General features: G+C 41.2%; 1 protein-coding gene across 1 annotated transcript in view; it reads left to right on the top strand.

Annotated features, from left to right (window-relative positions):
• ANKFN1 (ankyrin repeat and fibronectin type III domain containing 1) overlaps nt 1-13420 on the top strand; it is a 190422-nt gene extending 177002 nt beyond the window's left edge. The window contains exon 18 of the mRNA XM_006076245.3: nt 12170-13420. Within this exon, the coding sequence (XP_006076307.1) occupies nt 12170-12939 (770 nt within the window). The 3' untranslated portion in view covers nt 12940-13420. The remainder of the gene's footprint in view (nt 1-12169) is intronic.
• The last annotated feature ends 234 nt before the right edge of the window (nt 13421-13654 follow it).

The following is a 13654-nucleotide window of genomic DNA, read 5'->3' as shown; positions in this document are numbered from 1 at the left end:
CCAGTTGTGCAAAGATCTGGAGTTGGAATATCCCAAGCAACAAAACAGCAAAAGGCCCTGAGGTGAGCGAGGGGTGAAAAGATGGCCAAAGTCTTTGGAGTAGATTAAACAAAGGGGCTGGTGATGAGAGAAGGGGTACAGAGAAAGGCAAGGAGCAGATCAGACAGGGCATGGAAGGAAGCTGGAATTTTATTCTATTTGTGATGGAAAGCCATTGAAAGCTTTTAAGCAAGGATTGATTTATTGCAAGGATTTAAGCAAGGATTGAATTATTCTTTAGAATCAAATCTGTCTGTTGCTTGAAGAGACCAATGTTGGAAACGGGGAGATCAATCAGAAAGCTATTAACAAAGAAGATAGCAAGTTTTCTGGCATCAGGAAATTATGATGTCATTTACCAAAAACAGATGGACAGGAGGAGAAAAAGTTTGAGCAAATGGGCATGGTGAATTTAGGTGAGTTTTAGGGCATTCCATGCAAAAAGAAACATTCAAAAGCAAATAGGATGCATGGGGTGTGAAGTTCAGAAAAGATAAATGAACTAATAATATAGATTTAATAATTGTTGACATATGAATGCTTGATATTCCCTATGAAAATGTTTTATATTCCCCATGAATATGCTTGATATTCCCTAGAGAGAGTAGGTAGAGTAAGAGAGGAGAAGGAAAGATGTCTGTGGAACAGAGCAGCAAAACTTCTTAAACTGAGAAGTGAAGACGAGAGGAAGAAGATAAAAAAGAGAGCAGTGTCACAAAAATTAAAACATGTCAAATGATGGTAGGCAAGGTTAAATAAAACTGAGCAGCTTCTATTGTTTTGTTTCTTCTTTTCAACAAGAAAGTCGTCAGTAACCTTGATGATAGCAGTTTGAGAAGGAAAGGAGACAGAAACCACATAGAAATCGATCAGGGAGTAACCCGGAGGTTAAAAAAATGGGACCAGTAAGGATACACTTTTCAGAATCTTGTAGCTGGGGAGGTGTGAGCTTGAAAGGGCATGTTTACAAGGCAGGACAGATATACCCTCTGTTGTTCCCCAATTCACATAACTCTACAAACAACTCTTCATTTTACTCCCACCTTCACAGCCGTTGTCTGTCCTCTCTGCTCACAGAACTTTCTCAGTGTTTAATCTTCTCTTAGCCACAGGCTCCTAAGTAGGTCCCCCCGGCTGTATGCGGGTGGCCTCTCCTGTGCCACGTAAGTGCCAAATTCTCACGTTGCCCAGATGACGGGTTACACACACTCCCTGCTGGGAAGATCTGGCCAATTACACTTGGATTTTATTATTAACTTAAAATGTGAGCGATCATCATTCTGTTTCTTAAAATATAACTCTCTCTTGGGTCCATTTATTTCTCTGAAGCCAAGATTCCATGGGCTGTGAAACACAAAGATGTGGAGGGCAGTAAGTGAAAAATGGAACCCGGGGACAGGGAAACTGTTGGGAACAGGGAGAAACATTTAGCATCCCTGCACAAAAGCAGAAGCGTTTCAGAGCAACAGAATCTGCACCTTCATACTCTGTCCTCTCCACTAGGGTGACTATTTTTAATTGCTTGGAAACCATTAATGAAAAGGGGAAAATCCAATTTAGAGGTACATCCCCTCTGGGTTGCTCATAGGTCAAAGTTTACAACAAAGTTCCATTCAGTGTGAGCAGGGGTCACCTAATTTCTGAGAAGTCTGCTGGAAATGCAAAGCCTGTCACAAGCCTAGACTCTGGTACCAGCCCAAGATTCCGTTTGAAGGCTGTTGAGTACCTTGGATTTGTTTGTGTGTGTATATGTGTATGTGGTTGGACGGGCAGGGTGGGAGGGCAGTGGAACTCTTTTACTTCCCATTTCTGTGTGGTTTTCAGACACAAAGTACAACTCCTCTGAGTCAATTAAAATTAAGCATCTCCCAAAGACCCAAGGGGGAAAGTTGGCTCCTAGCAAAGGCAGCACAAGGCAGGGGGTGGGATGACTGGTCCACGGCTAGGTATTTTCTCTCCCACTCCTTTTCTGTGGGTATAGTGGTCACAGACAGCAGCAATTTTTTTTTTCCAATACTGCTATTTCTCCTAGTGATGCATGGGTGAGGCAACAAAGGGGAGGGGAGGCGTTGTTTCCTTCAGATGCATGTGAAGATTATCCTGATCTTCCAAATGTAAATCTTCCCAGTAAGATTTCCCCAGATGAAGTTAAGATTAAGAACACTGTGGCATAAACTAAACAGCTCAAATAAATAAATAAATAACAGGAATCTGAAGATGGGAAATTAGAAGGTGAACAAACCCGTGAGCTTCTACTCAAGGCTTGATGATTTATTAAAATTCTTTGTTTCTAAATTATCTAAATTCTACCCTAATACAGTGGAAATAAATTCAGTGAAGCACACACACAGAAAGTACCAGTTTGAACAGTGATATATTAAAAATGTGCAGATAGATTCTTAGGGCAAATACTACTTCTTTTTCCTTTCTTTCTGTCCTGCCATGCCCCTTGCCTCTAAGAGAAAAGCAATAGCTTTAAATCAGTTATTCCTTCCTGCAGTGTCATCTCCCCATAACACCCTCAAAATCCACATCAACTCTACTCTGCTGTTGTTGGCCTGGTCCGCAGAGGCCAGGAGTTGCAACACCCATTACAATGGCAAGAAAGCCAGGCTTCCTGAGCCAGCTCTAATACTATGGGCAGAACTTCCATCAGACAGCTCGTGGGTCAAGCAGAGGGGAAACGCAAGGCTCTACCAGTGCTGGCCTGCCCAGTGGGCCCTCTAAGGGAAATTGAGGAGCACAACCAGCTTTACTAAAATAACAACCGGGCAAGGCGCCTACAATGCTTAATGGAGCATATGGCCTGGATCTGGGGATGGAAGCTGCACTTTGCATTCTTTTCCAGGAAGGGAGGGAGTGGCAGTGGCCTAAAATCCCTGGAAACTCTCCTCGGTGCCCTGGCTGGCATCCTGGAGATTTTCCCAGCTTGTTCTGGGAGGGGTATCCCACTCTAAGCAATAGGTTCCACTAAGTCCTATAATAAATAAGACAACCACCATGGAAGTCAAATATTTAGATTCCCACTAGAGCAGGGTTTCCAAAGTGCAGGTCCATGAACTTACAATATAATATTTACCACTTCATACTTAAGCCCTTTTTCATCTCTTTCCTGGGTTACTACAGTTATAACTTGGTCTTTCTCTTGATTTATCTCCTATCTCTCTTGCTCTTGGGAGTTATAGTAAAAATTTACATAATTTACAAATTTTTTGCTAAATCTAGGATGAGAAATACAGTACTGGACTAATACAAGACACCATTCAAGACATTATTGTTCTTTATTATCAATACAATTCTTACAGCAAAATCTTGACGGTTTCTTTATTACTGGTTTGTATTATTAATGAGTCACCTCTTAATACGTTTTCTAGCTATTCTCTATTTAAAAGTGAAAAAGATTTCAATATTAACACCTTCTGTTTGTAAGGCACTTAAACTATGTTTAACAAACTAATTTAATCCTTATAGCACCTATAGAAGATAGGTAACATGATTACCTATATGCTACAGATAAAGGGGCTAAGTTGGGAGGGGCTAAGTGATTTGTTCCACATCATATACACTGTGAGGAGCAAGGCAGGACTTCAGCCTAATTTTCAGATAATTGTTCTTTCTGCTACAACCGTGCTGACTCAAGTTAAGAGTCACCAAATATAAAGCAAAATGAAAAAAATAAAATGAAGTTAAATGATGTAGATGATTGTTTTCAGACTATTTCTGTGGCAGATTAAATTAGATCTTTTCAGACTGCTTTCAGTATTGTTTTTAGGAAGCAATCAAATCTCACTCTTTAAGCTTTCAGATTTCAATATTTGTTTCAGTTTCAATTCCATGCAGCATTCTTTACTGAGACTCTTGTATGTATCAGATATAGCACAACAGGCTAATAATACAATGATGATGAATTCACACTCTACTCCTCATGGTCTGTTCATATGTCCATGTTCAGATCTGGGAAATATAGAGGATTTATATGTCCCTTTGCATAACTCCTTCCTTAGTCCTTTCCTTCACTGACTGGCTTCTTCAACATTTACTAAGCAGAGCTGAATAAGACACGGTGCATGCCCTCTGAAGTTTACACTTAATGAGAGAGATAAAAATATAAGAGAATAATTTATAATAAATCTTGATAAATGCAGTAACAGAGATATAAATAAAATGCTTTATGAGCCAAGAGAACTGAGCAACTAACTCAACTTGGGGACATCAGCACCAGCTCTTCCTAAGATCAAGTCTTAAAATGTGATGCTCAATCAAAATATCAGAATGTCAGCCCTTAAGGCATACCTTCATATACTCACTAGTCCCCTACCACCAACAAATTCTCACTATCTGTATGCTGTGGGGTCAAAGTGCAAACTGTTCTTGTAGAGCATTTGACCTGACTACAGGCTGGAAAGAGTTTAGCGGTACAACCCCCTTAGCACTTGCGTCTAGACATTTTTACTATCAGACATCTAGCGGGTTAAACGGTGGCCAACCAAAAGACATGTTTGTGTCCTAACTCTCAGAACCTGTGACCTCATTTGGAAAAAGAATCTTCACAGAGGTAATTCAGAACCTTGAGATGAGATCATCCTGGATTATCCAGGTGGGCCCTAAATCCAATTACGAGTGTCCTTAAAAGACACAGAAGAGGGTCCATGTGAAGGCAGAGGCAGAGACTGGAGTGATGCAGCCCAAGGTGTGCACAGGCACCAGCAGCTGCTGCTGCTGCTAAGTCGCTTCAGTCGTGTCCGACTCTCTGCGACCCCATAGACGGCAGCCCACCAGGCTCCCCCGCTCCTGGGATTCTCCAGGCAAGAACACTGGAGTGGGTTGCCATTTCCTTCTCCAATGCATGAAAGTGAAAAGTCAAAGTGAAGTCGCTCAGTCGTGTCCGACTCTTAGCAATCCCATGGACTGCAGCCTTCCAGGCTCCTCTGTCCATGGGATTTTCCAGGCAAGAGTTCTGGAGTGGGGTGCCATTGCCAGTAAGAGGCAAGACATTATATTTTCCCCTAGAGTCTCCAGAGGGAGTGCCACCCAGCTGACTACCATGGCTTCAGACTCTCACGGCTTCCAAAGCCGTGAGGGAATACATTTCTGTTGTTTTCAGCCACACGGTGTGTGGTCATTTGTTACAGCAGCCACAGGAAACTAATACAAACCTAACATATTTCTCTCACTAAAAGCTTAATATAACTGTGTGGGCATCACACCAAGTGGATCACATTAAGTAGGCCCAGCCCGCAGGAAGCTTCCACAGAAAGCCATGGGAATAGCAGTAGAGCAGGTCTTTGAAAGAAAGAAAAGAAAGAAAGTGAAGTCGCTCAGTCATGTCTGACTCTTTGCGACCCCGTGGACTGTAGCTCACCAGGCTCCTCTGTCCATGGGATTCTCCAGGCAAGAATACTGGAGTGGGTTGCCATTTCCTTCTCCAGGGGATCTTCCCACCTCAGGGATCAAAACTGGGTCTCCCGCATTGCAGGCAGATATTTTAACCTCTGAGTCTTTGGTCTTTGGTATGACACAAATCTGCATATGGGTTCCTATTCTGCCACTTATCAGCTTATATGAGGTGGAAATTTTAATAAGCCTAGGCTTCAGTATCCTTATGTCCGAATGGGAACTGGTATAAGAATTAAATAAGATAAAGCTCCTAGAACACTGAGCATGATGGCTGGCTCACAGTAAGCACTAAGTAAACATCAAGCACTATTATTATTATTGTGGATACAAATGAATAGTATATATGGATAGCTGAATAGACGTCAGTGATCAAATAGAGAAGGAAGTTTGACTAACTGGTCAATTACCAGTTAATTGCATGGATCTTATTTCCAGCCCAGTGTCAAATCTTCAATTAATCTCTCTTCATCAAGGCCCTATGGCACCTACCACTACCATCATCAAAAACAGCTAAGAGTTCTGAGACTGTTTTCTGTTTCCACATGTGCACCTGTGGCTGATTCATGTTGATGTCTGGCAAAAACCACTACAATATTGTAAAGTAATTAGCCTCCAATTAAAATTAATTAATCAATTTAATAAATAAATTTTAAAAGATAGGGAAAAGGACTGTCTAAAAATTGTTTTAAGAAAAGCAAAGTCATTCAGCCCAAGTCTTTATCCACTTCTCTTAACTTGAAAAGCTGTGTCTGCCTTCTTCCCTAACCAGGAGTCCTTACATTTTTTCACTAAAGATCGATGACAGCCCCGGTGCTCCCAAGTGATCCTCCTTGCTAGTTCCATCAACTTATTGCTCACATCTTCAGTCGTTCCCTTTCCAACAGTGTCTTCTTTGCCCACAAACACCTTCCCTCAACTGTACTACCCACCATGTTCCCATTCCAGCCCTCCAGGATGGTTTGGCCAACCGCTTAAGTTCAATCTGTCCCAAATTAAATTTACCATGTCTTCCACTGCCCGACCCTCTTGCAGTTAAACTCCTCTGGTTTGATGCTATTCCTATCTTCCAGGCACCAAGGCTAGAAACATATTTGTCATTTCAGGGCCTTCACACTTGCTTCTCCAAGTTGCCTAGAACACTATTCCCTTAAATTTTTATAAAGCTGGTTCCTTCTGATCATTGAAGTCTCATCTAGACTCCAGAGATTCCTCCCCTGGCTACCTTATTTAAAGAACCTCCCTCCCAAGTCACTCTCTAGCTGAAATCCAGTTTCATTTTATTCATAGAACTTTGCACTCTCTGAAATTAATCTTAGGTATATTCTGACTTACGTGTTGTCTAATCCACCCTCTATGAACTTCTTGAAAGCAGAGACCATGTCCGTTTATCATAAAATAGGTGCTCGGTAAACATCTTCAAATGAATGACTTTCCTGGAGTTCTATTTTCTTCCTCATAACCACCACTGTCGCTCAACCGCACAACCTAAAAAGGGTAAATATTTAAAGGAAAAAACATATCTTGGACAACAGCATCCCAGCTGGCCTCCCTGTTCTTTCCTCTTGATTCAGTTCATCTTACATCCTACCTGCAACATAATTATTATAAATTTCAGCTCTCATCTTGCTAACTATTTCTTTAAATTTTTCTGATAATTACCCATTGGCTACAAAATTAGGTACAAACTCCTTATCTAGGCATTCACTGTTCTCCTCTGGCTCTATCCTGTCTTTTAAAAAAAATAACCTCTTTTAACCATGTATTTAAAATAATTGTTAAGAACATCAGGTTGCAAAGAAATGTACAGGAATTTCCATGTTCTCCTTCCCCAGGCTCTCCCCAGTGTTCACATCTTACACAGTTCTTGCACAATATCAAAACCAAGAACCTGGTACAATCTACTGTTCATCTAAATTTCACCAGTTATACTCATGCATGTGTGTGTGTGTGTGTGTGTGTGTGTGTGTGTGTGTAGTGTGTGTATGCACATAAGCATGTAGGCTCAATTGCATAGCTCTGTGCAATCTGTCATATGTATAGTCTTGGGTAATCACCACCATAGTTAATTGTACCAAATCCACAAAACTTCCTGTACCCCCTTTATACCTTACACACCACACCCCACTCCCGCCCCTACCCTGGCTACTACTAATCTGTTCTTCATCTCTATAATTATTTCATGAATTTTACATAAATAGAATTCTTTATTTGTATTTATGAGTAGCATTTCATTGAATGGGTGTATCACAATTTGTTTAATCACACATCTATTGAAAGATATTTGGGTAGTTTCCAGTTTGGGGTTAATACCAATAAAATTGTTATATGAGCATTCATATACAGGTTCCTGCATGAAAATAAACCTTAATTTTTCTAGGATAAATTCCTAGAGTGAAAATGCTGACATCTTACTTTTGTAGCCCCATTTTCCCCAAATTCCACTCTTATTCCCATCATCAGGACTACTTATACTGTTTCCTTTCACTCTGTTTTCTAATTCTTTCCTCAACATTTGTATATTTATTATTAAAAGCTGCCTCAAATAATTTTTTGAAAGTAGATGAAGAAATAAATTAATATACATAGAAACAGAGATGAATGAATGGAGAGAAAAAATAAACACAATAGTGTTTTATCAATCCTGTCCCAATAAAATATGATGTTTTATAAACCTGCATCTTACTTGCTAAACTTCTTTTATAAAAGGTATGTTCTTCCACAGTCTCATAGATGCATATGCCCCACTTCCATTAAGACAGTAAAATCCCTGAAACAGATCATTTCTTATTAATTTTACATTCAGTCAGCCACCAAACACGGTGTTTCTGTTAGAGCAGGAGCTCAAGCAAAACAAAATCTTCATTGTTGATCAAATGGATGAATTAAGTATCTTTGTCGGAAGGGGGCTCTGGTCCAACCAGGAAACCAGGATGTTATATTTGCATTAAAATGATAACTAACAATACAAGTCTATACAGGCTAAGCGCCAAAAGATAACAGAAGCAAAAAATATTTCAGAAGTGCAGACAAGTGGGCCATGCTTTCTGGGACAGTTGAAAGATACTTTCTAAAAAAGGCTTTGTTTGAGGGAATCCTTGAATAGATGAGTGGAACCAAAATAAATAAATAAAGGGAGTCCTTTTTGATAAACATTAGTTAAAGAACAACATATGAGTTGATCTCATTCTCTGTAGCTGGATCCATAGTAGGGATGTGCCCAAATTTGTAAACCATTCCCCTAATAAAAAACATTTAGATTTGCATCAGTTAGGATTAAGTCTGAATCTGTGTTACAGAAAACCCAAATAAGGATGTCATTAACACAAGATACTTTATTTCTCTCTTATGTGAAAGAAGCCCAGAGATAAGACAAATCAGGGACAGTTCGTAGACTCTATGGTCTTCAGACACCATTCCCCATTTTTCAGCTCCACCATCCTAGAACATGGCTTCCTTTTCCAAGGTTGCCTCATGAGCCCAGCCAATACATCTTGTTACAGGCAATTGGAAGAAAAAACAAAATGGTCCATCTCCCAGCTAAGCCAGCTCCTCGAATGCAGATTTCCAAAAGCTTCGTACCATACTTTCAGTTCTATCTCACTCGCCAGAATTTAGTTATATGACCATGCCTAGCTGCAAAGGAAGCTGAAAAAAAAAAAAAAAAAATGTGGTCTTTTACATGAATGCACTGCTGTCTCAAACAAAATTTAAGATTTTGTAACTAAAAAAGGATAATGGATATTGGGTAGCAGCCAGCAGCAAGCGAACAAAACTGAAATCTTGTCCTGCCAATGAGTAAGGAATGTCATCTTCTACAGCCAGGAAAAAAAGGAAAAGAAACACTTCACTCCCTGACCCTGAAATAAACAAACAACCAAAAAATATATATTACATCTGGTTCTAGTCCCTAAAATAGAAGAAACCTTAATCCCATTTGTGTAAATTACTCCATTAACAAAACATTTTTTTTCCCCTGAAGCTTGCAATATTCTTCTGATAATCATGTCTGATTTTCCACCATGAACAGACTAACTATAACCTTATAACCCTGTGGGTTTTCATTTCAAATACCTGTTGTATTTTTTAATCAGCAAGCCAGTACTGAATTTGGACTCCCTTGCAGAACTTTGCCAAGTAAAGTATTTTTCTTTTCTTAAACTATTTTTCTTTTCTTAATGCTTCTGTGTCTCTAAGTCTTCCTTTCACAGTAGTCTCAGCCACAAGGTTATTTCTAGTTTTTCACTATTATAAATCATGTTACAGTAAACAATTTGTAAATGCTTCCATGTACACATAGTGACAATTTCCCAAACATAGATATCTAAAAAAAGGACTTGCTGGGACAAATGATATGCACATTTTTAATCTATTCTACAAAGCTGCTATCCAAAGAGCCAGACCAGTTTATAGTCCCACCACCATTATATGAGGGTCTCTGACTTCCTACACATCACCAACACAAGAGATTATCATTCTTCTCAACACAGGAGTTGATCATTCTATTTATTTTCAGCAAATCTGATGGGCAAAAAAAAAAAAAAAAAATGCCCTGTTTTTACTTCAACTGCATTTCCCAAATTACTACCTAATTAGTAATTATAGTCTACCTAGGTTGAATAGCTTTATTATGCTTACTGGCCATTTGTATTAAATATTCTTTGAAGTGTTGGTTATCTTCTGCCCATCTGGATTGTCTTCTAATTTACAGGAAATCTCTATGTAGCCTGTAAAATTAATCTTTTCTTATACATATTATCACTATTTTCTTTCAATCTAGCCCTTACCTTTACTTTGTTTATGTGATCATTTCAAAGTATTAAGCGTTCATATATTCAAATTATCAGTTACTTCTTTTCTGACTTCTGGGGTTTTATCTTGCTTAGAAAGACCTTCCTACCCAAAATTACAAACATACTGTTTTCTAATACTTGTAGAGTTTGCTTGCTATATTTAAACTACATGGAATTTACTTTTATATGTGAGATGACAGAGGACGTTCTCGAATTATTTTACTAAAGGATAACCACTTGCACCAACACTATATACTGAAAACTCGATTCACTCCCCTAGTTTGAAGTGTTATCTTTACCCTATGTTCAATCATCACACTGAATTAAGACAGTTCCTGAACTTTATATTTCTGTTTTACAGGTCCATCTGTCCATTATACATCAATTTCTATTAGAAGTTTTAATTACCAAAATTCTATATGCTTTGACACCTCATAAATCAGGCTCTTTCCTATTGGACCTTAAAAAAACCTTAGTTATTTTCACAAATTTTCTTTTCCTGATAAATTTAAAAATCAATTTACTAAATTCCATTTAAAAATCCCATGGAAGGGATTTTCCTGGTGGTCTAGTGGCTAAGACTCGGTGCAGGCCCTAGTGAGATCCCTGGTCAGGGAACTAGATATTGCATGCCACAACTAAAGATCCCTGCTGCCACATCTAAAACCCAGTGCACCCAAATAAACAAATAATCCTATGGCGATTTTTGAATGGGACTGGCTCAGATTTGAAAAGGAGTGATTGCTTGTTCTTTTTAAAAGGACTTGAATGTTTTCAAAATTAGCTTATATTTACCAAGTACCCCATATGGGCTGAATTCTGTGGAAAATTCAAAGGATTTTAAGACAGTTTTTGTCCTACAGAAATGTACAACCTGGTTGGGAAAAAAATATAAACATTTTGTACGGCATTAAATTACAAATACTGTATTTACAGAACTAAACTTCTGGTTCACTTATGATCAGCATAGCATGCCCTCTGAGACTGATTTTCCCCTGTGATTTTACTTCTGTTTTATTTTCTCCTTTGGCCTTGTTTTTCTTTTTAAACACTGACAACAAGGTTAACTGGACTTCCCTGGTGGCTCAGACAGTAAAGCGTCTGTCTACAGTGCGGGAGACCTGGGTTCGAGCTCTGGGTTGGGAAGATTCCCTGGAGAAGGAAATAGCAATCCACTCCAGTACTATTGCCTGGAAAATCCCATGGACAGAGAAGCCTGGTAGGCTACAGTCTATGGGGTCGCAAAGAGTAGGACACGACTGAGCGACTTCACTTTCACTTTCAACAAGGTTAACTATTTATATGTATAAACGATTTTTTTACAGTCACTTTAACTAAGAAGTTCTATTATCACCCCCATTTTGCAGATAAGAAACCTGAGGCTCAAAGGGGTTAAGTAACTTTTCCAAGATCACAGAGCAATCTGGAGGACAACCAGGGTTTGAATCCAGCTTTCCCTGACTTCTGCCACCGTAGGACCTCCTCTTCTTTCCCCCTTTTAAGTTTCTGCTATTTTATCAACTGTAAAAATCACCTCTGAAATAAGATTAGGGAACGAATAAATGAATGACATCCAGCTTTATTTCCCGTTTCACCCTCTCTCCACAAGTCCAGGGAAAAGTGAATAGTAAAATTAGGTGTGGGCAAGGGAGGGCATGTTGCTCTCTGCTGCTGCAAGGCTGGTTGGTCCAGTCAGACTCCCTCCCCCTCCTTCTGCTTTTAGCTAAGAACGGAATCTACTACATAACTTATATAGAGTCCTACACAGAACGACAGTGTGGGACCCCTTGCTCAAAACTTACTAAAATATCAAGAAATGAGCGGAGACCACTAAACAAAGCGTAAGCCTTTCTAGGAACGGGGGTGTGAGCTCAAACATAGGACCGTACTTGAGCCCTGGCTAGGAGTTTCTTTTTTTCTAAGCGCAGTCTCTGGCTTTGCAGATTCACAGCCTTGCTCTGACGAAGAAGGCTGCTCAGAAGTCTTCCTGCCCACTGACAGCGACTACGACTCCAGTGATGCCCTGAGCCCCCGAGACCTGGACCTGGTCTACCTGTCATCGCACGACATTGCCCAGCAGTCCCGAAACGGACTGAGCGGCAGTGCCCCCGACGTCCTGCAGGTGCACGATATGAAGCCTCCTTCGGGGCCAGGCCAGGACACCGACCACTCATGCGCCGAGCTCCTGCACAACCTGACCCTCACAAGCCTCCCGCCCAAGAACCACGCCAAGATGGCACCAGGAGCACGGCCGCCGCTGGGCTTCCTGGGAAAACGGAAGTCGGCCAAGCAGCCGCACTACGGCGGCTTCAGCCGCCATCACCGCTGGCTGCGCATGCACGGCGAAACGCAGTCGCTGTCGCTGTCAGAGGGCGTGTACACACAGCACCTGTCCAGGGCCTGCGGCCTGGCCCAGGAGCCTGAGGAGGCCGAGCGACTAGGACCTGCCCCCGAGGGGCCACGGGGCCTGCCTCTGACCCATGCTGCCAGCCTCCCGGAGGAGCGGAAAAGCAGCCTCCAGGACCCTGGGCCTGCGGTGCACCGCATCTACGTGGAGGCCTACCCTGCAGCCCTGGTGGACACCAAACCCTGGGCCACCATGAGTCCTGCCATGGTAGGCCACCCGGGCCTGCCCAGCGCCGCGGGCCCAGAGTTGAGCCCAGAGGACCCTACCACCGCCCCTGTGTCAGAGATACTCAGCAGCATGCTTTAGGGAGGTTTACAATTGGCTGTCCACTTTTCACTGCGAGTCCCTGCATTTGCCATCCCCGTACCCCAGTCCTCCTCCACCCATGTTTTCACCCAATTTGAACTGCTTTCAAGGTTAAAAATCCAAAGGTTAGAGGTTCAAGGTCCTCTTTTTTAGAGTTGGAGTGGAGGCAAGAGTGGCCAGTCTTATACCCAATTCAGCCTGTAAAGGACATAAAAAAGCTTTGGTGTCAACATGGAGTCCTGGACACAAGAGTTCAAGCATACCTTCCTGATGGTCGCACCTGTGGCAGAGGTTTGTTGTTCAGTTTCTGAGGCGTGTACAGCTTTTTGTGATGCCACGGTCTGCAGCAGGCCATGCTCCTCTGACCTGTACCTTCTCCTGGAGTTTGTTCAAAGTCATGTCCATTGAGTTGGCGATCCTATCTAACCATCTCATCCTCTGCTGCCATCTTTTCCTTTTGCGTTCAATCTTTCCCAGCACCAGGGTCTTTTCCAGTGAGTCCACTTTTCGCACCAGGTGATCAAAGTATTGGAGCTTCAACTTCAGCATCAGTCCTTCCACTGAATATTCAGGGTTGATTTACTTTAGGATCGACTGTTTGGATCTCCTTGATGTCCAAAGGACTCTCAAGAGTCTTGTCCAGCCTTTCAATTTGAAAGCATCTATTCTTCACAGCTCTGCCTTCCTTATGGTCCAACTCTTATATCTGTACATG

This window comes from Bubalus bubalis, chromosome 3, assembly GCF_019923935.1.
Source record: "Bubalus bubalis isolate 160015118507 breed Murrah chromosome 3, NDDB_SH_1, whole genome shotgun sequence".
Classification (NCBI taxonomy): domain Eukaryota; kingdom Metazoa; phylum Chordata; class Mammalia; order Artiodactyla; family Bovidae; genus Bubalus; species Bubalus bubalis.
The sequence above is the reverse complement of the archived record's forward strand: the minus strand, read 5'-3'. Positions and strand labels throughout refer to the sequence as shown.